Here is a 25037-nt window from a genome sequence, read left to right as displayed (position 1 = left end):
GGCGAGGCGGGAGCCGGCCCGGCCTTTTGCGAGGCTGGCAGCCCGCTGGCGCGGAGCTGCGGGCCTCCTCGCCCTCCTCTGCCCCGGCGTGGGCCGTGGAGGCGGTGGGTTGGTGGAGCCCCACGGCGACAGGCACCGGTGGCTCGGGGCGCCCCCGTCCCGTCGCCCTGTCCCCCGGGCACCGTGCTCGTGGGGAAGGGGGGACCCGGCTGAGGCATATGGGCTGCCGAAGCATCGGCCTTACCCAAACAAACCCCAAACGACCCATCGGGGTGAAAACTGGTCTGTCACACGTTTGCGTGTTTCACCCCTGGTGAAACCGGGGTGGGAGAGTGGGGAACCATCAGCCCCAGTTAGACTGGCTTGCGCTGGGTGGGACCGCACTATCCATGAATCCCTTGGTGGCAGGGGCGTACTGGCACGGTAGGGCACTGTTGAGGATATCCTCAGAAACACACCTGCTAGCTTCTTTAGTCAAATGCTCTCCTCTACTACTCTGTTTGCCATGAAGATGGAAGTTATTTCCTTGTGATCCGAGTATTGCAGGCTGTTTCTTATGGTGAATTTTCCGGAAGAAGTCCAGAGGGTTTGCACTTGTTCCCCAAGAGAAAGTCAGCTGAAGGGATGCTCTCCGAGAGATCTTCCAGCGTTCTTCAGGACTATTCCAGTTACGGGCTGTCACCGCAGTGGCTACCAGTTCAGTTGCCATTCAGAGTAACTAGACTGCTGGCCACATACAGCATAGTCATGAGACGCTATAATCTCATAATTTCATTCACTCACCAGACAGGATGATGCAAGTTCAGTTACTCGTAGTTTCCTGATGGTCTTTAGAGCAGGGCAAGCTATTACTACAAACCTTGGCACAGGGATGAAAAGAAGTTCTGTTCCAGATCTGTATCTCAGAAGAAAACAACAATCATCGTAAAGTAAAAGAAGGTATTTTTAATAACTGCCCTTATCTGGATGGATATTTACGAGGAGTCCAGCAGGATCCCAATGCTTTAAACTGCCTTGGCAGTCTCAGCAGTCTGTTTCACGTAATGACTTTTCTTCAGAGTGAAAAGTCTTCAGGCTTCTCATTCTGAGCTCGCTTCATTGAGAAGTAAGGTCACTAAACGCTCGCAGACGGCCCAGTTTGAGAGTCGAAGTATAACTTTTGTTCCCTTCCTCCCAGCATCGCTTGTGTCTGGTGAGAGCTGCACCCTTGCTTTATCCTGACTTCGGAGCAGTGCGATATCTTTGTAAGAAAGCTCCTCTTGCATAGTAGTATTGTAAGCTGCTCTTACAAGCCTTATCAATGAGTTTCTACTGAATAGAGTAGTTGTCAGTAGAGGAACTCTGTGGTTCCAGGAAGGAGAAGAAAGGGGAAGAGAAGATCAAAGGATTACAGGGAGATATTTCCTAGGGAGGAGCAGAACCTTTTCAGTATGCATATCTGCTTCTTATAGATATAGCAGGTAAATGAATAACAATTTCAGTCTATAGGGTAGAAGTTGCAAGTAAGAAGCACAGGGCAAGATACCTACCTGTAGCTCTGCAGAGACATAACAGCATGGCTTTATGCTGTTGCCTTCACAAGTGCCAGCCCAAGATGGGATGAACAAGTGTGTTGCTGCAGTTGGCCAGGTGCTGCTAACACTGGCAAGGTCTGTACTCATCAACACAGGGAGGCTGGGGAGAAGCTGGTTACAGTGAGCTTGCTGACACTGAGAAAGATTTTTCCGAATCTAAGCTAGTTCAGTCCATGGATTTAATGGCTGGTGTAAAACACAATTATTTGCCTCCTGTGTCCAGGGGCACCTACGTCTGCTCAGGTCTTTATGGTATTCCTGGAAGTGCAGGAAGCTTGGTGCAAAGATTGGCCCTTGTTCATTCAGGTGCCTACTCACGCAGGAGCCCTCTGAACTGTCAGCAGTGCCTTCCCTGCTAAATGTCCCTGTCTGTGGAACTTGATCTGATCCAACTTTGAACAAGGTTCAAGTGGGATGCCAGATGCATTTACTTGAATTAGGGTGGGTTTTTGTATGAGTGACAAATGAAAAGAGGGTTGTGCTACTGATGCTTGCAGAAATGTTAATACTGTTGTGGTGCCTCTTGCGGGTGGCATATTGCTGTGATGGTGATACACTTTCTTCAATCGTTACTTTTAAATGCCCTTTCTATATGTCCTGTGTATCATATAGGTGGGGCAGTAGGGAAGGGGTGTACATTTGAGTTCAAGCATGTTTGTGCTTTTTGTCTTAGCCACCACCTTTCCCCCTTTACGAAGGCGGGCAGCGCCACTGAGTTGTGCAGTTACCCTGTCCTGTTTGGTTGTGTTTTCGCTGGTGCTAGTTAAAAACTACAGTGGCCTCAACCCTTTGTAAGAGAGCTTATTTGTAGGAAAAGCAAAGAAATAATTGAGTTCTGACTTTTGTTTCTGACACTGACTTTGATGGTAATCTGTTTTGGTGTATGCATCTTGGTGTATGTATTTTTAACCCACCCCAAAACCAGGCTAATCCCCAGCACAATGGTGGCCGTGAGAAGCTGAATCTCTTTAACAATGCAAACTTGTGAGGTTCCAGACGGAAGTGTATTGCAATGCCCTGAGTACTGCTGCTGTCCCTGGGTTTCCCCTCAGCCCCCTGTCCCTCCTCCCCCTCTGCTTTTTTTAAGAAGAAGTATTTACAGGGAATGGCAACAATTGCCCAGAAGTTTTGCTTGTTTAATGTTCTCCTTCCTCCCCGGACGGAAACTGTAACTCTTCCCATAGCTTCCCTCTCTAGCTTCCTTTCGCTTTCTTGAGCTGTTTGCTTACTGTTACTTTCCAAACCCCTTGGTACTCCTGTCTCCGTGGTGACAAGGGGTGGGGTATCTGCTCCGCATGTGATGCTGACAGGCACAAATGTGAGCTAATACACCCCGGCAGCCTGGGCCAAGCCGCCCTGCGCCTGGCTTCCAGCACTGGGAGAGCTTGCGGCCGTCGCCTAGGGTGCCCGCACCCACGCCTCCTGGCAATCCAGCTTGCCTCAAATTCTCCCTGTGAAATGCATGTCGGCTTGTACCACAGTGGGTCTTCACAGGGGGTATGGTTTGTTATAAAATAAGGGGATGGGGAGAGGAAAAAGGTCAGTGCTTATAAAAGGGGCTGGTGGCTAGAAGGACCTTCTTACCTGTTCTCACTTCATGATACATTACATATGTAGTCTTTCCTGCCTCATGTAGTTGCATACTTTGTCCATCTTCTGGGTTTTTTAAAGTATGGCCTACCATGGTTCTAGAAATCTTTGTCAAAAAAAGCCCCCAACCAAAAAACCCCTAAAACCCCCAAAACTATTTGGAGCAGCAGTCTGTGGACCTTTTGGCTGACATGTTTTCTGGAGACTGGGGTGTGGGTGTGTGGGGGTGTGTGTTTCTGTGTTTTGTTCCCACTCTACAATTTTTTTTTTCACCCCATCCAGATTAGCAAGGCATCTACAAAAAGAGGCACAGTCTCAGCACAACAACTCGGAATTCACAGAAGATCAAAAGGTGGGTATTGCTGTTTGCTCAGGCAAGGAGCTTGACTCGTAGATGTTGATGTGTATTATGGGTTTTTTTTTTATCTCACAGTCCAGAGCCTTATGAGACCTTTTTTCCTCCCTCAATATACGCAAACAGAAACAGAGCCCAGCGTGGCTAAAACAGTTGCTGTCATTAGATGTGACAGGTGCTCTGCTGTGTAATATTGAATGTCATGCATGCTGACCAGAGTCCTTCATAACCTGGGTGTTTCTATTTTTTGGGTGACCTTTTGATAACTTGCTTGTACAACGTTAGCACAATTTATGTTTTGAAGTCTGAATACAAAATGTCTTAAACTGCAGATATTGAGGATCTGTGGGGGAGATGTTAGCTTAACATGTAACACCTGACTGGGAAGGGTCCTGGCAGACTACTCCCTAGTAGTCTCTTAGAATGTTATTTGTTTATAGTCTTTCAAAATACTGAAATTACTTTATTCCTTCTTCCCTCCCCTCAGCTGAAAAGGCTGTTTTTTGTCTCAGGATTGTATTAATGCAGTTCTGTGACAGGGTTTGAGAGGAAAATGCTATCTGAAGTCTTGTATGCTCAAGCATTTTCAGCAAAATACAATCTTTTGAGATATGAGACCCTGCTAAATTTTCATGTCTTGTATAAAGGCATGTTTTTCTCAGGAATACCAAGTTAGAGAAACCCTGTATTTCCAGATTTCCAAGTCATAAGATCACTTCTTTGAGCAATGGTATTGCCTGAAAATTGACATTTACTAGGTTTGTAACTGTTTCCTTGACATGTACCAATAAGAAAAGCAAAGAGCTGGTCTTCCATGTACTGTTTACCTTCTGCAAAGAAGAAAAGGCTCATGATCATCTTAAACTGAGTCATATTCTTGGAGAAGGATTTGGTCCACCTTTCCTGAACTGAAGGCTTGGGAGCCTTGTTAATGTTGGACAGCTGTTTACTCTTTGATTGCTTCTGCTCTCTGTCCCTTGCTGGTAGCATTCTCCATCATTCTCAGCTATAGTCATCTTTACTGTGTGTTTCCCCTCTGTGGATACTCTTGAAAATATGGTTACTTCATGAAGATGAAGCTGTTAATCTCACTTCTGGAGGCATCATCTCCTGTGAGTATGGGAACCAGAACCACACAGGGCTTTGCTTCCAGATGTTCCCTGAATCCTGTGGAAAGGACCTTGGACCAGACTGTGGAAGTGAGTGAGGTCAGCCATGAGGGAAGGCCTGGGGGGCTCAGGAAGCAGAGATAACTGACCTCAGATGTTAGATGCGCAACTGTGATCATGTCTTAAGGAGACAGTCTTCTGAAAAGAAAACAATAAGGAGTGGCTGTTTTTGAATCCTTGCAGAGTGATACCTGTTTCTAAAGCTGATATAACTTACAAAAGAGGTTGACATTTATATCACTTGCTTTTTTTTTTTGCTTTTTTTTTTTTTCAGATCAGTAAGGGCTGATGCACTGAAACTTTAAGCCTGGTTATCAGATGGTGGTGCCTATTTCATTAGCCACATACACAGCCAAATTCCCCAATGTTTTGTTGAGAGAACATTCTTTTTCCTTCCTCTACCATGACAAATGCTAGACACAAAAATAAAGAGTCTTGCTATTGCTTTGAAAGAAACACTTAAAAATCCATACAGCAAAATCTTTTAGTCTGATGTTAACCTCCTTGCTGTTCTGGTCTTCCCTATTTCTGCAGGAGCTCAGCCAGTATAATCTAGTGTTCCTGACCAATTACTGTCATCGCTAGTATCATTCACTTGGTGTGTAGGAGTAGAGTTTAGTGTGCTTCTGGGTTTTCAAGCAGTTTGGTTAAATAGAAGTGTATCTTCTCTCTTGCTACCCTTCAAAAAATCTGTATACCAAAACAGCTACTTTTGCTCAAGTAAGTTCCTGCCAATGCATCCACCAGCATGCTATTTCTTCCTGGTTCTGGAAAGTCTCTTTCCCTAATATCTTGTTTTTCTGAGGTTCTGTATGTCATATAAGAGCCACTTCTTTATTTTTCTGAATGTAGAAAAGTGTGTAAACTTCAGGGTTTGCTTATCTGATATTACTGGCCAAGGCTGCACATAGAATTGCATAGATTGGAGAAGACAAGGCTGTGAAGCAAATTATGATTTCCAGTTGCTTGATCTATCCTCATTCTAGTCTTTGTATAGATTTACAGTTAGCTGTTTTCCAAAGGACCATACGTACTGCTGGGAATTACTGTGAGGCTGTCGTTGTTTCTTACTTGACATACTTTGTGGGGAAGATGGATTTCAGCAGTGATTCCTTTGTACCAAGGGAAAACTACTAGCTTTACAGCTACAGGGAAAGGACAAGGCTAGGTTCAAATCCTCAGCCCCATCTGTCTGTATAAACTCTTACCATGTTTGGGTTTATTTCATTCATCACAGGTGGTGTTACAGTGCAGATATGGCCACACCATAATTGATGGTGTGTTACTTGCTAATGTAATCATACAATCTGTTAATCTAACAACACTTGACAGATACCACCAATTTCTTTCCTAGGCATACTGTGAGCCAATTATCATTTTATCTTATGATAAATGTATTGTTTATGGTAAGAATTCAGACTTTTAAATATTTGTATCTTGCCTTTTTGCTTTTGATCTGAAGAGTCTGTTTTGAAACACTGTATGCTACTGCCTTTGATAGAGCAGACTAGTCTCCAGAATTTGCTTTTCATTCCTGCATTTTCGACTTCTGGGTGGTTGTCATCTTATATCTACTGCTGGACATAATTCTGGAGTTTTAGTTCTTAGGGAAGGCTCTGTCTTGACTTGGATAATTGACAGTGCTGGAATCTTCATTAGTAATTGTGAATTTTGTTGAAGAATTTCTCTGCAGATAAATACTGTAAACAACAAATCATTGTGTTTAAATCTAGTCACCCTGCAACAGCTTTAAGGAGGCTGTGCAACAATTTTATCACCTAGAAGCTGCATGTATGGATTACTAACAGATGCAGTTACTGGTGGATTTACCTTGGTCTTAACATCTGCATCCTGCTGTTCTTTATTTTACGTTCATTCTCTAAAAAAAATCCCATCTTCATTCATGAACAACCACTGTGTTTTGCTACATGAATTGTTCCAGTTAGGTTTGGTAATGGTTGTCAGCTTGCCTCCAGCTATAGTTACTCTCACCCAGTTCTCTGTGCAATAAATTTGACCTTTAAAGCCCTCTTGTAACCGCAGTTGTTGCTTCTCATGTAACTGTTTTTGTGCTAGGCTGAGTTTTCTTCAGTATTAGAAAATCATGCTTTTTTATGCAATTGGAACTTGCTGAAATAAGAGCACTGTTGAACAGTCTTAGCATGATTCATTAAACTACTGGTCTCCTAACAGCCTAGACCTCTCTTTAAAGCCAAACTCTGCTCTGGCTCTGTATTTATGCAAACATCTTTAACTGCATTACAGTTAGCACAGTCATTACTCACACAACTGCACTGAAGAAACCTTGACTACAAGATCAACTGACTTTTTTCCTTTCTAATCACGAGTTTACATAAAACTGAATCTTAACTATTTCAAACTAGTGAAGTTAATTATGGCTTCAGTCTTTCTAATGAGATGCAGAATGTTTTCTCTGCTGCAAAAAGGAGCCTTTGCATGGGATAGTTGCAGCTGAAAATGATAGCGGTGTTTAGCTGCATTTTTAACTTTTGGGTTGGGTGTGGTCCCTTAAAAAAATAGTTATGAATAATGCCTGCTGGGAGCTTGCCATATTTCAATAGATTCCATATAAAACCTATTCTTTACTATTTTAAGACTCCCAAACTCTCTTCAATTAATCTGTTTCTAGAGCCATTATTGCCCTTCAGCCTCCAGGAGCCAGAGGACACACATTTTGTATTGTTGTTTGTCCTGTTAGGAGGTACCTAGTTCAGGCAGTTTTAAGAATATACAGTTACGAATCTGCAGGATAGGGAACAGGGGTGTTGCTGAGCTTATTGGTGAACTGACAAAGGGGATGGGCATTGAGCAGTGCTTCTTGAGACATCCTTTACAGTGTGGACTTAATGCTCTACATGTGAGACCGGGAGGATAAGAGCCATGTGAAAATCTGTTTACGTGTTCTGATTCTGCGGTGGGGCATGGAGACTGTGTGCTGGCACCCTGTGAACTCGTAGCCCTCTTTCTGTGGTGCATTTGGAGGGGTTTTGATGTAACACAGCATAGGCATGCTCTTTGCTCAGCAGTCAACACCCAAACTGTTGAACAGCTGGGTTTTTGCAAATGTTAGAGCTGTAGTCAAACCTCAGAGATTTCCCCTCCCTTCCCTAGGGAACCTCTGGATTCCTTTCTTTTACCCATTACTTCACACCTTCCTCTTTAAGATTCTACCTTTGCAAATGTATCTTTCCAGATGTTCTCAAATATAAAAAGGAATTCCTTTTGTTGCACTGCAGCCGATGAGATGGATGTAGTGAATTCTCACCCGAGGGACTGAGAATCTGTTTCTGTAGTACTACCTGGTGTCCTCCCATCCAGCCTGAAGGTATATGTAAATCCACAACACCCATGTGTGGAGTGCAGGTCTGAAAGTGTCAAACTTAATCCAGGACTGTATGTACTCCTTTCTTTTTAAAAAAACTGTGTTTTTCCAAGCTATGCTGGACATCCAGCTGTGGATCTCTGTTAATGTAGCAAAATTTATTTCAGGGAGGTAGAAGTTTGTTGACTGAACCTAGACTACAAAACAAACCTCCACAGAAATAGAGCTGTAATGTTTTTACTCTGCCATGTTGCATGCAAGCATGCAGTGATGTTGCTCTATATTAAAATTCCCAAACAGCACACCACTACATATGCTGCATCCTGGGCAGAGGAGAAAACAATGTGTGTCCTGTGCTAATATGCATCACTTGCTACTTTCCTAGAAGGTGCTGAAAAGAATTTTTCTAAGACCTCCATACAATGGACAGTAATATAAACTACAAGGATGTAAAGTCTGGGCTAATGCCATGTTGTAAAAGAGTGTTTAAGACAAGAGGAGACACCAGTTGGGGAGAAATGGCTTTGAAAGCTTTGATAAGCCCGTGGTAGCAGATGAAAATCAGGTATCTGAGGCTTTTACACACTCCAGCTGTTAGCTATGCCCTTGAGGTATTGATGTCTAATCTGCTTATGATTCAGCTCCTGAACTCTTTCAACTTTCAGCCTGGCATAAGGTGAACTGAAACTGAAGCCACTTTGCTTTTAGCCCAGCTAGACTTGGCCCAGGAACTGATTGAGAAGGAGTAGTAACATCCCTTAGCAGGAGAGTCAGGGCAGATGACTAGGGGGAGGTAGCTGTGAAAGCATGTCTAGTTTTTGTCTGCTGCTACAAACCTCTTGGAGCCTAAAATGTAACCCTCCTTTAAAGGGTCGTTTTGGCCTTTGACTGATACTGTGTAACTTGCCAGATGCCCATACTCTTGAAGTTCATTGATGCTGGAGTTGTGCTCTAGGAAGTATTTTCCTCCCCTTGCATCCAGCTTGGAGGGGAGCTGGTTTTATACTGCCTGATTTAAACGGAGAGAATGGGTTACAGGTGCATATTTCAACTTTTATCTTCCTTCTGGGGGGAAAACTTACTTTGAAAGTAAACTGATTTTCTTTGTAGCTTCACTGTTGCTGTTTTTCTTGCCCTATGAGTGCTCCACAGAGCATTTTGAATTCTATTTGGCGCTTATCTCTGCAGTAGTCTTAGTTTTTCTTCACTAAAACCTTTTAGTTAATGAACAAACTTGTGATGGTTAGGCAATGTAAAATATACTGTCCAGTTGTATCCACTTGACATCAGTTATGGAATTCTTAACTCCTTTCAGCTGGTAGTAATAGAAACAAATGTGACTGTTGCTGGAGCTTCTTACTTTGTGAGACATAAAAGCTTAAGTAGCCCTGTCTTCAAATTAAGACTGCTAGCAATGGGCTATTTTGAAGCCCTTCCCTCTTTTCTACATTTTTAAATGAAAATGAGAAATTACTTCATAGTTCTGCTCAGGGATATCCTAGATAGCTGACAAGTTTGAATCAAAGACTATATTTCATGCTTCACTCAGAGTTTAAATGTCTTAAAATTACAAAAATAATAAGTTAGAAAAATAATCCGCCTTTATACTTCCTCTCCCACCAAAACCCACAAAAGCGGACTGTGTTTTTTTCAGTGCTGAGATACTGGGCTTCTGTAACTTCTGAGGAAGGTTGACTTGGTCTGCTGAGATTGTAAACCCACCAGAGGAACTGTAGGCATGACTCCTAAAAGGGCAACTTAGAACAAACCACATAAGTTCTCAGAAGGCAATACACTGGTTGGTTTGGTGTTTGGGTTTTGGTTTTTTTTTTCCTCTCCCCTATCACTTCAGAGCAGTTGAGTTTATAAACAATTTATGATGTGGCAGGCATTATTACACTTTCTGCTGAGTGAATGACCCCCATCTGTGTTGATGAGCTGTGGGAGGGGAGTTAAGTGGCAGATGTCTGTTTCATCTATTGTGCGTTCAGAAAATCTTGCTTCTGTATAAAAAAGCTTTTGATTCTGAATGATCTGGTACTGAATAATAGATCCGAAGTCTTTGCAAGAAGAAACAATTGTTTGTATTTATATTTTTAAAAAATGTGAATATGGAAGAATACAGTTTCAGTACTAAATTAAGTAATTTTTTTTTTTTTTCCTTTCAGAAAACCATAGCTAAAATTGCAACATGCTTGGAACTGAGAAGTGCAGCTTTACAGGTATAGCTCTTTTTCCCATGTGACTTCATACTTTAGTGATAGGTAACTGTAGAGCTTTTTAAAGCTAGTTTAGTGTCTTCAGCCATAGCCAAAATTTCTGAAAACAGAGTGAACAAACCTTGAACGCTTGGACTTTCCAGGCTGTCAACATGATGCCCCAGGTGGCTGCCTTAAAAACCTTTAAGTGATTATATGAGCATGTATTAGGGTTTGTACAGGAATTTACTTGCACATTTTGTGTCTTTGGTTCTTTGCTTCATTTTCCTCCTTCAGAACTGATGAGTTTGTCTTCATAACCTGTGTGCAAGGGTAAAAAGATCCCTGGAGTGACCCTTGCACTAATTCAGCCGCTCCACAAATCATAATAGAGCACGAGGAAGAATGTGTGTGTAGAATAAAAATTATTTTGTAGAACTCATGAAAACTGGCAGTGCTGTAAGCAAATGTGTGAAAATAATGATTTAGAAGCTACTCTTTGGGCTTTTTTCTGGACTGGAAGTTGATGTCATAGAAGTGAATTTCTTTTACTCTCAGCACAATCTTATCCCCAAAACAAAAGTGAAGTGAGAGAAATGTCCAAAAGAGTGTGGATGGGGGAGGGATGAATCAACTGAAGCAAAGTTTCAGTTACTGGATTACCTGTTTACCAACAAAGAGTGGTGACAGGCAAATTTTGCATCAAGTTACTTACAGCAGCGCTCCTGAGTACTTCATGTTGCTGTACAAGGTGCAGCATCTCCATTGTGCTGCCTTCAGTTGTCTGAGAGGCTGGGATACAGTGGCAATTTAGGCAGCATGCTGGAGCTGGACTAATGAGGTGGGGGCTGACCAGTCTTGAGTCTGTGCAGCGTTTGAAGAATTACTTGGCTAGCCCTACCTGTCTGTCTATTTTGATCTAACCTGGGCTGTTGGAACAGCATTGCACTTGTTCCGAGTCACTCTGACATTATTACAAGGGCAGGTGTGGGACAGCTTCATGGGTCAGGTCATGTCTCAGAGCAATAGCAGAAGATGCAGCAATGTCATAACCTGCCAAACTGAAGAGATGATGTCTTGCAAGAACAGCCTTCCTTGCTGTTAGTTCCTCAGCAGTAACTCAAGGATTTTATAATCTCATGTGAGGGTAGTAGAACTTCTCATCCACTTCACTTTGGGGAGCATTTTACTTGCTGCAGTTTTGTTATGGTTTCTTAGAAGACAGTAAAGCAGTTACTAAGTGTGGTAATCTTTTCCCTTTCTTCTAACAGTATGGGTATAGCTGCTTTACTGTCCTTCTGTAGTCTTGCGGGAGGTCCCTGTTGACACTTGGGCAAAATCAAGAAAAAAACCAAAACCCACCAGGACTTAAAGAAATGTTGAAAACAATGAGTAATCTTAAGAGATGCCAAGGGTGCAATGACACAATAGGCAAGACCTGATCCTCTGCCTAAAAGAGGACGTTCAGTGTCAATCCTCTTATTTGCACTACTTCCCTTATGCCAGCTCTGCCACTTGTCTTCTTGGAATAGGCTAGTTCAGCTTACCAAACTGTTGGTGAACTACCCCAGAATAAAAAATAAAAAACTTTACTGTTGAGTTAGTAAATATAATAGGCTTACTGAGAAGCAGACATGTGCTACAGACAGATGAGGCAACTGCATCTTCAGAGTTGGAGAAAGCAGAGGTGGGAATCCCTCTTCCATGTGCAGTGGGCTCTTAGCTGAGTGTTTTGTCAAGCTCATCCTGTATACTGTAATTTCTGCCAGTGTTACAATGTTGGATGTGTGTCTTGAACTGTGAATGCTCCTGTTGGAGTATCACTTTGCAGTACAGTCTTACAGCTGATCTTGCTTCAGAACAACTTGATTGGAGAAGAATTAAAACAAGTCCCTCTGTCTTAATGTTCCTGTGTGTAGTAAGTATGAAAGAGCAACTAGTTGCTTTGAAAGTATTTATTTTGCATTAGAGCTTGGAACATGGGGTAAGTTTGTTCTCAATAAATGAGAAGTAATCTACTTTCTGCCTCACCTGTGAACCTAGCCTCTGTTTGAGAGATTTTGTTTGGGATGTTTAGGACTTAGCTTTGAAGTAACCTGGTATGCTTGAACAAAGGAAGCACCTTGCATGCTTATTCTAAGATATGGTAGCTCTGTCTGAGGGGGAGGTGCATACTAACATCTAACTCTTTCTTTGTAATGTCCTAGTCCACCCAATCACAGGATGAATTTAAGCTTGAGGACTTGAAGAAGTTGGAACCAAGTAAGTAGTATCTTTGTATTTTGAGTGACATTTATCATTACAGTGGAAAATAAGACAGTAGCATGAATACTGACTGACCACAATGTGGTTTGACAGTAAGTAATGCTGGTTTTAGGTGGTTCTTCCAAATATCTGTTACCACGTAGACAAAACCTGATGTGTATTAAGGAGTGTAATGTGGGTAATTTCAAAGTATAGTAGGCCTAATGTTTCAGATAATGTATTCATCTTTATTCTCAAATAAGTAATTTTCTGGGTGCTGCTAATTTTTGCACAAAATAGTAATTTAAGCTATCAGTAGTACAGTATATAATCAGCTGGAAAATTTACCCGCACATTTCTTATTTGAACTGAATTTCAACACTTTGTGGTCTTCCTCCTTGCAGCATGAAATTTATTTTTTCTTTTGAAAATATTTAACTTGTGCTCATGGTAGCCAATCACCTGTCACCTACCAGACTAACAAAGTTAAGAGTCAAAGTGAGGATGTGAGTCAGTCTTTGAAGGGTTGTGTGTGATGTTGTTTTTTCCCAACTGCTCCTGGGTCAGTTCTTGGTATGTCAATCCAGAAATAACTTTTTCATGTAGGAAGTATCTATTTATCTGCTACATTTTCCTTCCCGTAACACTGGCTGCTTTGTTCTCAAAGCATCCTTATAATCAGAGCTTCCACATCTAAGCAATATTATCCTGAATGCTAACGTTTCTACAATTCTTGGGGAACAGGAGATGTGGAATAGCTTCCTTCATGCTAGCAAAAGCTGGTTTTATTTTGTTCCTGTCACAGTTGTATCATTAAGGGAGATGTTGGGATAAACATGATGGGTAGGCAAGTGTTTACACTTCGTGAATAAGCTGAATTTCTCTGCACTCCCGTTCTCTAAGTAACCAACATAGGATCCTACAGGGAAACTTGTCAAGAAGCAGGGCATTGAACAGAGCTTTCTAATGTCTCTACCAAAACATAGAGTCCAAATGCTTTTAAACTGTTCCCTGAAAATGGAAAGTGAAGGTAGGTTACAAGACTGCTAGGTCTGTGAAGACTCTAACTCAGGAAAGGGTTTAACTATATGTTGGAAGTATTAGGTCTTTCTCAGTCTACATATTGCATGTCTGGCCTCTGCATCCTCTGATTTGAGATTATTTTGTATAGATACCTCTGCTCTCCATTTACAAAGTATTTAAAATGTAATCATTTAATGACTGTGGATTTTAGACTTCGTTGTGCAAATGCCCTGTGAGTTACTGAATGGTGGAAGAGGGAGAGGAATCAGGTTTTAATTGATCAAACTGTTCTACAAATCAAAAAAAAGTGACTATTGAAGGGTTTAGTCAGATTTTACATTCTGCCAACAGACATAGAGCTTCCCTTGAAATGCTTCCTTTTCTTAAAAGCCAAAATTTCAATTACGGTGCAACAGTCCTGTTGCTTGTCTTGCCCTCCATCAGAGAATTGATTTTTAGCTGTCAAAAAACCTTTTTAACAGTGCAAAGTGCATTCAGCCCATGCCTCATACAACAAGCAACTATATTAAAACTGAGGAAGAGTGCATGGCCATCAGTTTTCAAAGACACCGAGTTATTTTCCTTGGAGGAGGACGAGTGCTTCTACAACAACAATTGAACATTGATGTTCTTAATGCTGCTGTCTGACTTGGATTGTTCTGGCCCCTTTCTGAATTGTGCCTTTGTTTTGTGGTTTTTAAGTATATCTTGAATAGAGTAAATCTTAATCAGGCCAACACCAGCCATTTCATAAAATACACTGTGAAGTGTTTTAATTTGTGTGTTGTCAATTTTCTCTTGCATTCCACCAGAAAAAGCTAAAAAAAATCTGGGCTGGCAATGCAAATAAGCGATTCCTTTGTTAGGTCAAGCCATTCTGTTAGGGTGGAACGAAAACAGCTATTCACACAATTTGGCTTGTTTTAATTACTTTTATGCCTGAAGCTGTCAAAATGGCTGAGAAATTTGGTTTTGGTGTTGTTATAACAACCAGCCCCAGTGCCCCCACCCCACTTTTATTTTTAGTTTTGTGTTGTCAAGTTCTAACTTCCTACTTAAGCTTGCATTTCACGCTGCTTGGAAAGTGAAGCAGTTGGCTAGTTTTGTTTGTTCATAGGATTTGTCACTGAATCTTTTGTGCTAGAGTAATGCTACAGGAGGGTCCATACATACAAATAGTTCTTTTGAGACTACACTGTGTGAAATCATTGCTAACACACTGGCTCTCACAAATCCTTTTCTTGTGAAAGCTTATACCAGTGTTATAATACACATTACAAATGGATAGGCTGGGACATTGCGTGTGCCTGTGTTTGTGTGTGATAGATAATGCTAGCTGCTAAGCGCCTAGTTTCAAACTTAGTGTCTATGTATCATAAGAGAAGTAGATACTGGGTTGTACTGGGGAGCCTGGTATCTGAATTATTTTGTCTTGTCTATTTAAAAAAAGTAAATCAGTACAGGTATCATAGGCTATCACTAACAATCTAAATGGACAGTGGTCTTTACCAAGTTAGTGTGTACTGGTCTTACAGCTCATGTTGATAATTTGTTTTGAAATCTTTCAAGAGAGAGCCAACTGCTGATAAAATCAATGTGATATTGTCTGACGTCACAAAAGAAAAGGCAGCTTCTGCATGAGAGCCTGCAGAACAGTATTTTTAAGATTTCTGTTGGAAGAGTAACATAAATGGAGACCACGATGCTGGGATCTGCCCATTAGTTACACACATGGAGAACTTTCTGTGAATCATGCTTTATGATTTACAGCATTACAGAGTGGAAGTGCTCTTTCTCCCAGAGGAGATGTGTGTTTTTAAAAACAAAACAAAACCCAAAAAAGCCCAAACCAGCCTTTGAAAGCTTGGGTGCCTTAGGCAGTATTGCAATGGAGATTTCTATTTCTTGTAACCTAATGTTTGGGCTTTTTGTTGGTTTTTTTTTTTTTTTTCCTGTGATCTGGTTGTTTTTATTTAAATCATCTGAAACTCACACTTGTGATAGATGTAAAGAGGATCTTCCTTTTCCTCAAAGGATGATTGTTGCATTGCTGTTTTATTGCTTTGCTTTTTCGTAGTGGCTTTGAATAAGTATTTCACCAGGCTGAGTGCTGTAGATCCACTTCTTATCCTGATGATGTTTAAAGGAGCAGTTTCGTAGATTGCCACATTACAACTTTGCAAAACTTTTTGCTGTTGGTGATGAGACAGACTTGAAGGCCTTTTAAAAACCTGATCCGCAGCTTTCTGTGGCAAAAGGCAGGAGATGGTGTTTCCAGCAGTGTTTCTGAGCTAAACGCTCAGCATCACTGCCAGGATGTCCGAAAGCCGCGTACTCCCGTGGGCAGGTCTGGTACCAAGGCCCGTGTGCGTGGCCGCGGCTCTGTGGCAGGGGGGGTGTATGCTCGGCTCTGCCTCCGGGCAGCATCAAGACTTTAGGCGCTGTAAAACTGTTTGCCTTTTTCCTGTACCCGTATCAGTGGAGTATTTTGTGCCCTCTAGTGATGACGGAAATGTATTACTAGAAGGTTTTTTCAGGGGACGTTCATTCACGTAGTGAGAGAAACTGGCTGCTGGGAAGAGAGAGGAATCTAGTGCTTACCAACCTTTGGAAGATGGGAGAACTACTGTCTTTTCTATTGCATCTGTACAACGTGCCTATGATCTGTAAGAGATTTCGCTTTACCGAGATTTTTTCCGCCTGGGGCGGTTTCACTTTCTATCTCCAGTATGATGTAGCTCTCCAAGAGCTGGGGAATTCTGAGAGTGATAAAAATCCCCTTCATTTCCTGAACCTCAGCTGCGCTGGAAGGTGACTGTCTGTTATTAATCAGCTGCTTTTCTGTTGGGAAGTGGCTGTGATTCTTCACCACTGTGTTGAGATCTGCATTACTGATCCCTCAGAGCATAATTCTTTGGAGAGAGAGAGAGAGACTTGCCATCAGTTTTGTCTGTCATCTCTGACTGAAGGCAGCTTAGAGCTTTCTATGTATTTATGTATTGTGTCCAGCTGGAATCAGGTAGTACCTAAACCTCTCAGGTGGTAGTACAGAAATCAGAAAAAAAATCAGACTGAGCAAAGACTGCAAAGATCTTTTGCGTTCTTTATAGTTTCTCTGAGGGATTCTTTATTCATTGTACCGTTCAGATTGTGTCTGGTAAGTTAATGATGGAGCCCATGCTTAGTGATGTGAATGTGAAGACAGACAGGGAAGCTCTCCTACACTGGCTGAATTGTAGTGTGCAGAGGCAGAGGGGCCTGGCAGTGGTTACTTAAACATAACTAGTATTTAAGTACCTCTGGGTATTTGTGTAATCTCAGCATTGTTTTAAAATGGTTTTGTTCTCATTCAGTAGTCCTAAGGGGATATCTCCTGTGCTCTGAGAGGGCTTATTGCAAAGTGAGGCTCAGTGAGAGGACTCAGTTTTAATACCTCCTCTCCCCCTGCCCGGTCTGGGATACTCATTGTCTGGTAGGAGAGTGCCTCTCCCTGCAGGTGTTCTCTTGTAAATTTTTAGGCCCTTTAGCCATCATGAAATGCTTATTTCTTTCACATGCTTTTGGAAGTTTTGCTTTTACTCATAAATGCTTTTGGAAATAACAGCTAAAGTTGTGATTACTAAAACTTGAATAAATTTCCAATACAAATGGCAAAGCCATTCTCCACCAAATGCTGGAGAGTATAGTCAGTGTCTCTGGGGCCTGATGCTCAGATGTTGCACTGTATCTCTTCTGAATTTTGTCAATCTGCCCAGACATCTGAGGGCAGAAAAAAAGAAAAAACAAACGAACAAACAAAAAAACCCCAAAATGCATGCACAAAGAAATAGGAAATCTCAGCTAAGCTATGTGTTACCAGCATGCATGGACTCCTATGGTGGCTGCCTGAATGTGCAGCCTACATGTGTGCTGAATTGTGTCAGTTCTGGAGACTGAAATCTGTTTGGAGCTGATGCCAGTAACAGCATAACCCTCCTTTCAATAGCCACCAAAGATTGCTACCATTACCCTGGGGCCTGTAGCTTTTTCTCACGATGCTTTTGGTTATTGCCATGTTAATCTTCCCTGTCTGTGTAAGTGTGGTGGTGATTACGTACTGGAGTTGCAGTTAGCCTATCTGAATGTTACAGTGATACAGCTCTGATCAGGACTGTACTGGTGTTTAAAATCTGAGAGAGGGGTTGTTGGGTGGTTTTTTTGTATGATCTGATTGTTTTTTAAATATTATTATTTGTGTGTGTGAAGATGCTGTGAGAATGGACATAGCTGTGCAAAGTAGTAGAATTAATGCTTGTTTATGGATATGGATTCTTATTTTTTTCCCATCTCTGCAGTCTTAAAGAATATCCTCACTTATAATAAGGAGTTCCCCTTTGATGTTCAGCCTGTCCCACTCAGGTAAGAGAGAACTGGCTCACTTCAGGTACAGATACTTATCTGAAAGGGAGCATAGCCTGGACCTGATGTATGTCTGAAATACTAGAATTTCAAGAGCCACCTACTTGCTGTACTGCTTTGGGTAAACTGGTTAATAAAAGAACTTACGAACTCTGTTTGTCTAGGTACCACTAAAAATCAAGCCCATGCTTTTGGTAAAATCAGGACTTGGTACATCCCTACATGCCTCAGTATTGCCTCTTGTTTTTAGACTCTGTGTTTTTTATTGGGCTGAGCTCCTGCAATCTCTCAGAGTCTACAGGTACAGGTAGTAGTTAAGAAGTATGAAAAGACATTAAAGCATGTTGCTCCTGCTCTATATTCAGATGCTGACTTGTGAGTTGAAAGCCGGATGATGGATCTTTGGTCTCATTCTTCTTTCTCACATTTTACAGGAAGATTTTAGCACCTGGAGAAGAGGAACACTTGGAGTTTGAGGAGGATGATGAGGAAGGAGGAGCTGGAGCAGGGTCTCCAGACTCTTTTCCTGCTAGAGTTCCAGGTAGGGGCACTAGCCTTGCCATGCCAGTCTATGTAGTATGTGTAAGTTCTGTCTCTGAGAAGCCCCTTTTCCACCTGTGATTTGAAAAGTTTGGGTGAGAAGCAACAGGCTCATGTAAACTCTAATGCTCTATTGGAGAACCACAAAGGTGGCCAGTGGATTTTTTTTTTCTCAGCAAACAATATCTTATCACAAAACAGTTGTGTGGATAACCTGTGAGGGTGGTACCATCTACTTCAAATAATTAGCCTTTATTCCTTGTTCAAACTCAGTATTCTCATTCCATACACTTTCTTAACTGTAGTATGTGAAGTTTCAAATGCATTCAAATGTGAATTGTGGCAATGTTTCTCCTGCAAGGAGCATCACATCCTGCTAGGGATGTGATAAGTTGTTGCTGGTTATTTTTGTGTTGCATAGTCTGGTGAGACAATGGCTTAGACTAAAGCCAAGCTCTGAGAGGATAAAGAAGGGGCTAGCTTTGGTTTTGATAGCTTAAGTCCTTGTCCATGTGAAAGCACTTGTAGAACTGGATATACCTACAGATTCTAGAGAAGGTCTTCCTGTAACTTCCGCTTCTGACAATTTACCAGATAAAGGAGTAGGATGTTCCAACAGAGATTCTTTTGGTTCATTGTGTGGTTTCTTTGCAGAAGAAACAAGTTTCTAGTTTCAGAGCAGGTTGGCAAACTTTCTATTTCAGGAAGGAGATAACAAGTAGGGAAACTAGTACCGGAATTATGGTTGAAAGAGATGGGGTATTGCATTACTTATGCCTGGAGAAAACACATCTCTGTCCTTAGATCTGAGCCAATGCATGCTACTGAACATGATCCCTGCAGGCTATACTGACGTAGATATGCACAGTCTACAGTTGTTTATGCTAAGCTCACAAATAGGCTGTAATATATTGTGATATTTTATTACTGACATTTACTATCTTGATCCTTTTCATTCACCATGATAAATCCATTTATGAAGATGCATTCTGTCTGTCCAAAGTACAGCAGAGAGACCTTGAGTAGCTCTTGGTATGGTGGTGAATCAATAAGGCCGTGACCATTATCATAGTCCCAACGGTTACCTCTGTGCAACCCATTAGAGCTGTATGCATATAGTGGACATAGAAGCTGTGTATATGCTTAAGAAAGAATTTAAGTTGATGATAGACAGATTGAATGGACAGTTAAATCATTTTCAAAGAAATAGGGTAGCCAAACTGGAAAGAGGAGAGGTTTGGGGCATATACCTTCTTACAGAATTATTCCTCAGTAAGACCATGCTTTTAAGAGGAGGTTAGAGCAACTCCTGAACTTACTGATATTTTCCATTGTCATCTAAGTAATAAACTGCATATCTCACTTTTCTGAATTTTTTTTGCATTAAGGTAAACTTCCCCATAGCTACAACAATCTAAACCCCTAAGGTGGTTTTGTACTACTTGAACACAGATCTTGTTTCCCCATTGAATGTAAATCAGTGTGGTATTTCTTGCCTGATTGGAGGTTGGTCTGTTGATCTTTCTCTGGGTGAGGAGGTTTAAACAAAAGCAGTTTGTAGCCTTCTGGGGTGAGCCTTGTAAGTAAAGTGGACTTTCCATATTGAATTGATAGAACTGTGTTGCGCTCCTTCCTTCTATATGCCTTTAATCCATAGTGCATAACTGTATTGTCTAACTGATCATGGTCTTGTCTTCTACATGCATGGCTTCATCGTTATCACATTGCACCATTCATCTAACCCAGGAGCCAATGAAGGTATGATAACCTTTTAGTATATACAGTTATTTCTTTGATTGTATTCATGTAGCTGTGATGTTCTTCATTCAGCTCTTAGTTTCAAGCCTCGAAATACAATCCTTGGTAACATAGTACTAAGCATCTATGTGTTGATCTTAATTTCCCTTCGGTACCAGAAAAAGGGAAAGTTGTATTTGGTGACGCACCTTACATAGCTCTCTAGAAGTCCTACTGTGCTAATAAAGACATTTTGACTTGCAGTGTAGTCAAAGGTAGGTGTAGCTAGATTTTTCTTTAGTGGAATACACATTTTATGGGAAATTTTACACAAAGAGTACTTATGTAGTTAGGCTTCGGTGCTGTGTGGAGCTGAACTGACCAATGGCTTGCTGCCTCTAACAGCAAACGTTTCCTCTCTTTCTCCTGGTTATATACTTCTTTATTCCAGTGCTGTGCTGGCAATGGATTCTTCTGTGAACCATTTCCATTTGTGAACTCAGCAGGAGATTTATCACTTTTTCACTTTTCTCTGAATCGGGGTTTGGGAACAGAGAGACTGAATGCCTGTGTCTTGGTGGGAGTGAGCTGTTGGGTTGGCTCACCTTTATGTCTCTGAAATGCACTTGTAGGAGGACAGTTATTTCATCTGTAGATGCTCCCTTCCCCCTCTGGCAATGATGCCCTGTGGTTGTGTCCGAAATGGCTGGCAGTTTTCTCATGAAAAGCCTCAGTGTGAGCCTGCTGAAGGCTAATGGGCCCAAGCCGTGGTGGCAGACTGGCAGTGCGGTGCCCAGCCCTAGTGAAGTTATACCATAGAGAGGTTACTGTCAGCTAATGGCTCCTATAGGAAATGACTACAGAGGCTTCAGTGAAAGACCTGCTTGGGTGGCTGTGGCTTGCATGAGACAGGTTAGTCAGCTGCTTTAGTTTATTGCTGGCTTGGCTGTTCACCCTGCTGAGGCAGAAAGGAAACTGTATTTCTTGGAGACCATCTGTCTTACTGTTCTCTTACCTGCTGGAAGTGAGCTTGACTTTTTCTGTTCATTGCACCTCTGCAATTTCACACATTCTGGAAAGCATTTTTCAAGAACAGAATAATTTTTGTTAAGCCACTGTTTTCATAATAAATGCCAGTCTGACGCATCTTTCAGGTGATTTTTCTGTCAAGTATCCCATTGCTTAGTCCCTTTGAGTGATGGACAGGAAAACTGAAAGTTACAGTTTTTCTTGGCTCTTGGGGGGCATGCTGCTTTTAGGAGACAACTGAAAGATGGCAGAGCAAAGTTTTGTGCCAAAGAGAAGACGGGCTTGCTTCTACCTTCATTTAGATTGAAATAAGAACGCTGCCTTTGAACTTCTGTTCAAAGAGACAGCAAGATTAACTAAAGCACGTATGCTGCTTTGCAGAAATAGGTGTTCTCTCGTAATTTGCTTTTTAATGTTTCTCATACTATAGTCAGAAGTCGGTCCCATTACTTCAGAATGGTGGGTAGAATTCTGCCGTGATACATTGTGAAGTGTCTGCAGATGCAGTACCTTGGAGGTCATGATTCTGAAAGAGGGACTGAGTGTGGGAATGCTCATGAAATCTTGCTGAAGCTGTGGCTCTAGTTCTAAGAGCAGAATACATGGTCCCCTGCTGCAAAGCCAGTCTCTCTAATAGCACAAAAACTCCTTGGTTCTCCAGCTCCTCAAGCAGATCAAAAGGAAAAAAAGTATCAAGGAAAACCCATGTTGGACTTGCCAAAGGAAACTATTACTTTGTTAGATCTCAAGACTTGGGATAACTTTTTTAATTAGGAAACCAAAACTTTAAATCAAGCTTGCTCATGAGTCTAAGGATTTTCTGTCTTGGTGTTTATTCATCTAATACTGGAGAGAGGCTTGAAGCCTGCTAGTTTTTGCTAAAATCAGCATGGAGAAACCTATTCCATTGTTGATGACAGAATCTCATGGCTTTTAGTGAGTTTGAACAGTTTAGATTTCTTGCCAGCTGCATTGTCTTCCTCAGCACTGTGAGGATTCATTTACGCTGACCATGAAGTTTTGATGCTAAATGTTCTTGATACAGAGCTGGGAACTGCTTCCTTAAGGCAGAAGGGAATGTGTGTGTGTGTAAACACTTTTTTTTTTTTTTTTTTTTTTTTTCCCCCCTTTAAGTAGAGGCCATTAGAACTTAGATAAGGAAGAATCTCTTTTCTGGTTCCCTTATGTCCAGTGGGATTTGCAACAATGCCATTTTCCTCCTTATTCTCCCAGTCTAAATCTTCAACATGAAGCCAAGCCATGTTCAATGGGGTGGGACTCCTGATTAAGTGTCTGAACTTCCTGTAACTGCAGATTGAATCCAGCTTCCCAAATTTAATCCTTAAAAATTATATAAATGAGTTCCACCAATGAGTTATTCTGCATGAGAGCAAGAAAGAACACTTTGAACAAAGTTCCTCTTTGTTCTTATAAAAAACTGATGCCATGAATTCATTTGACTTGAGGCAGTTCTAGGTTGGGTTGGTTTTTTTTTGTGTGTGGGCTTTGAAATCCGTCAAATGATGTTGTGTGTTTGCTGTAAGGTGACACAAAAAGTTAATAATATGCTTTATTCTTTTCAGGTACTTTATTACCCAGATTGCCATCTGAACCCGGGATGACATTACTCACAATCAACATAGAGAAAATTGGTCTGAAAGATGCTGGGCAGTGCATTGATCCTTACATCACAGTCAGTGTAAAGGGTAATGATTTCTGTTCCTGGCTCCTTATTTCTAGTTTGGAGAGAGTGCATTTTCTGAAAGCTGTATTGATTTTTCAACCTGCTGGGAAAAATATTTGTTGGTACTTGCATTTTCTGTTGTGGACTTAAGGCTTCTGCTTTAATCAAGGGTGAAAAATTCTCTATTTGAGAGATACTGGGAGGTGAATCACTGCAGGAGACGTGCTTATCTGTGCGCTCCCAGGGTGCCTTCCCCATGCTGGGAGCTGAGTATCAGTGACTTGGCAGACTGTACTTCTCTACTCCATCTTCTTCAGCTGACTTAAGTATAGATCTGTCTGGACTGCTTGTACTCCCCAACACGTATTGGTCTCTGGGCTTTCTGGAGATGGTGAACCACAGCCCGCTGACTCTATTCTTGCCCTGTCATTAACCTAATTTTTTAGTAAAACAAAGATCATCTTACCAAGGCTTAAGGTTTAGAGGAATGGCTATGAAGCTGGGAAGAAAAGCTTGCAAGTGGAATAAAATATGTTTTAGCCTTGGCAGTGAAATGTTTTGGCCAAAGCCTGGTGGGCCGACAGCCTCCCCTTGGAGAACCTCCATGAACCTGGAAGAACCTCTGTCTCTGTTAGTCCAGGACAGGCAACATGAGGATTTCTCTCTGTTTCAGATGACAACATGGTTGATGTCTTTTGCTTGAGCCTGAGATTTTTGGCATTCAGACTCTTTCTAGTGGGAGCATCTGCCTCTTCCCCATTTCTTAGCAGGAAGCCCCTGTAGTTAGAATTGCTTGCCCCTTAACCTGCCCTGCTTGACTTCTCCTTATCTTTACAGTCTTTTGAGGTATATGATTTTTTTGTTTATCATATAAAAATGTGTAGCTGAGCCAACAGCCTCTAGTTATTTTCAGTTGTGATAGTGAGCTTGTAAGTGTCCTCTTTAGATGTGCTATTGAATACCAAACGTAGGGACAAAATACTTGTTAGATATGTGATCAGGTGTTTCCTCCACCAGACAAGTTCTTTGGCAGAAGTAAGGGTGACACAGTATTGAATGTCACTTGAATCCCAGTGATGTTCTGAAGTGTTACCTGCCAAAATATATAGCTAGAAAGCTTTATCTAATCCTGCTTCCTGTGATGATTTTTTCAACGGTGAAACCTTCCACTTCTCTCTAGACCTTTGAGGAGTTCACTTGGTTTGGGTGGAAGCTGAAGCATGACTCTTGCCTTCCCCAGCTGATACAACTGTCTTTTTGTGGTTTCAGTCTTGGAAACATGCAGTACTTTTTTGTTTATGGTGTTGTCTTAGGTTTGCAGCATTATTTTTAGATTGTGTAACTATTCTTTGGGCTCTATTTCTTTTAGTCACTTGTGGATCTTTTTGTCTCTAGTGTGGCAGAAAGCTGAGGGATGGGTGACCTCAGTGGTGGGGCTAGCTGGATGGATGTGGGTTTAATCAAATTTAATTCTTTAATGCTGAGTTTCTCTTGGCCAACAGTAAAATACCAGCCCTGATGGGATCCTGGAACTTATCAGAACTTGTAAAGCAAACATTCGTTATTCCTTGCCACTGAAGTGTTTGTCTTTCTTAACTTATTACGTATTGTTAAAACTGTTGCTTGCCTTCAGAGCTAGCTCTCATTTCCTTTCTGGAGCTAAGGGATACTCTATATCACTAGGCTTACTTTCCCAACAAGTCTTTCTGTTAACACGTGGCTCTCTATTTGCAAGCTCCTATAAACGGTGGCTGCCAAGTAACAATGTAGAAAATAGGATCAAAAAGTGTGTGCGTGTGGGCAGGCTATCGCCTAGTCTGCTAATGGTGACTTTTTATACTTTATTTCTCAAGATTTTTGGTGAGGAAAAGTAACTCTGAGAAGTCATTTTGCCCCTATTAGGAGTCTGAAGATGCTTAGTAGCTCTTTTCCTTGGTTCTATACCAGGCTGCTCTTCTGCAGGTTTGGGGAGAGGTTTGTTCCTGATGTAACATTGGTGGTCCCAGCCCGCTCCCTGGATGAAGTGCATCAGTGGTGCTCCAGGGCCCCAGCCTTGTGCCTGTACCCCAGGCACAGTGCAGTGCTCTGTACTTGTAAGCTTGGCCACGTCGTTGTCAACTTTGCTCCACCTGAGGGAAAGGGATCACTAATGA

The 25037-nt window shown here is 41.7% G+C and overlaps 1 protein-coding gene across 3 annotated transcripts in view; it reads left to right on the top strand.

The window, feature by feature from the left end:
* Positions 1–25037, top strand: part of AIDA (axin interactor, dorsalization associated) — a 29251-nt gene that overhangs the window by 340 nt on the left and 3874 nt on the right. The window contains exons 1-8 of one of the 3 annotated variants that reach the window (XM_010577676.1): positions 1923–2015; positions 3447–3516; positions 10200–10253; positions 12437–12491; positions 17831–17894; positions 18329–18435; positions 20181–20192; positions 22784–22906. In XM_010577676.1, the coding sequence (XP_010575978.1) occupies positions 1996–2015; positions 3447–3516; positions 10200–10253; positions 12437–12491; positions 17831–17894; positions 18329–18435; positions 20181–20192; positions 22784–22906 (505 nt within the window). In that variant the 5' untranslated portion in view covers positions 1923–1995. Of the gene's footprint in view, positions 1–1922; positions 2016–3446; positions 3517–10199; positions 10254–12436; positions 12492–17830; positions 17895–18328; positions 18436–20180; positions 20193–22783; positions 22907–25037 lie in introns of those variants that run through there. The other 2 variants (XM_010577674.1, XM_010577675.1) reach the window with 2 other exon arrangements.

Source organism: Haliaeetus leucocephalus, unplaced genomic scaffold (genome assembly GCF_000737465.1).
Source record: "Haliaeetus leucocephalus isolate CR32 unplaced genomic scaffold, Haliaeetus_leucocephalus-4.0 Scaffold577, whole genome shotgun sequence".
NCBI classification, from domain to species: domain Eukaryota; kingdom Metazoa; phylum Chordata; class Aves; order Accipitriformes; family Accipitridae; genus Haliaeetus; species Haliaeetus leucocephalus.
This window is presented reverse-complemented; position numbering and strand designations above follow the sequence as displayed.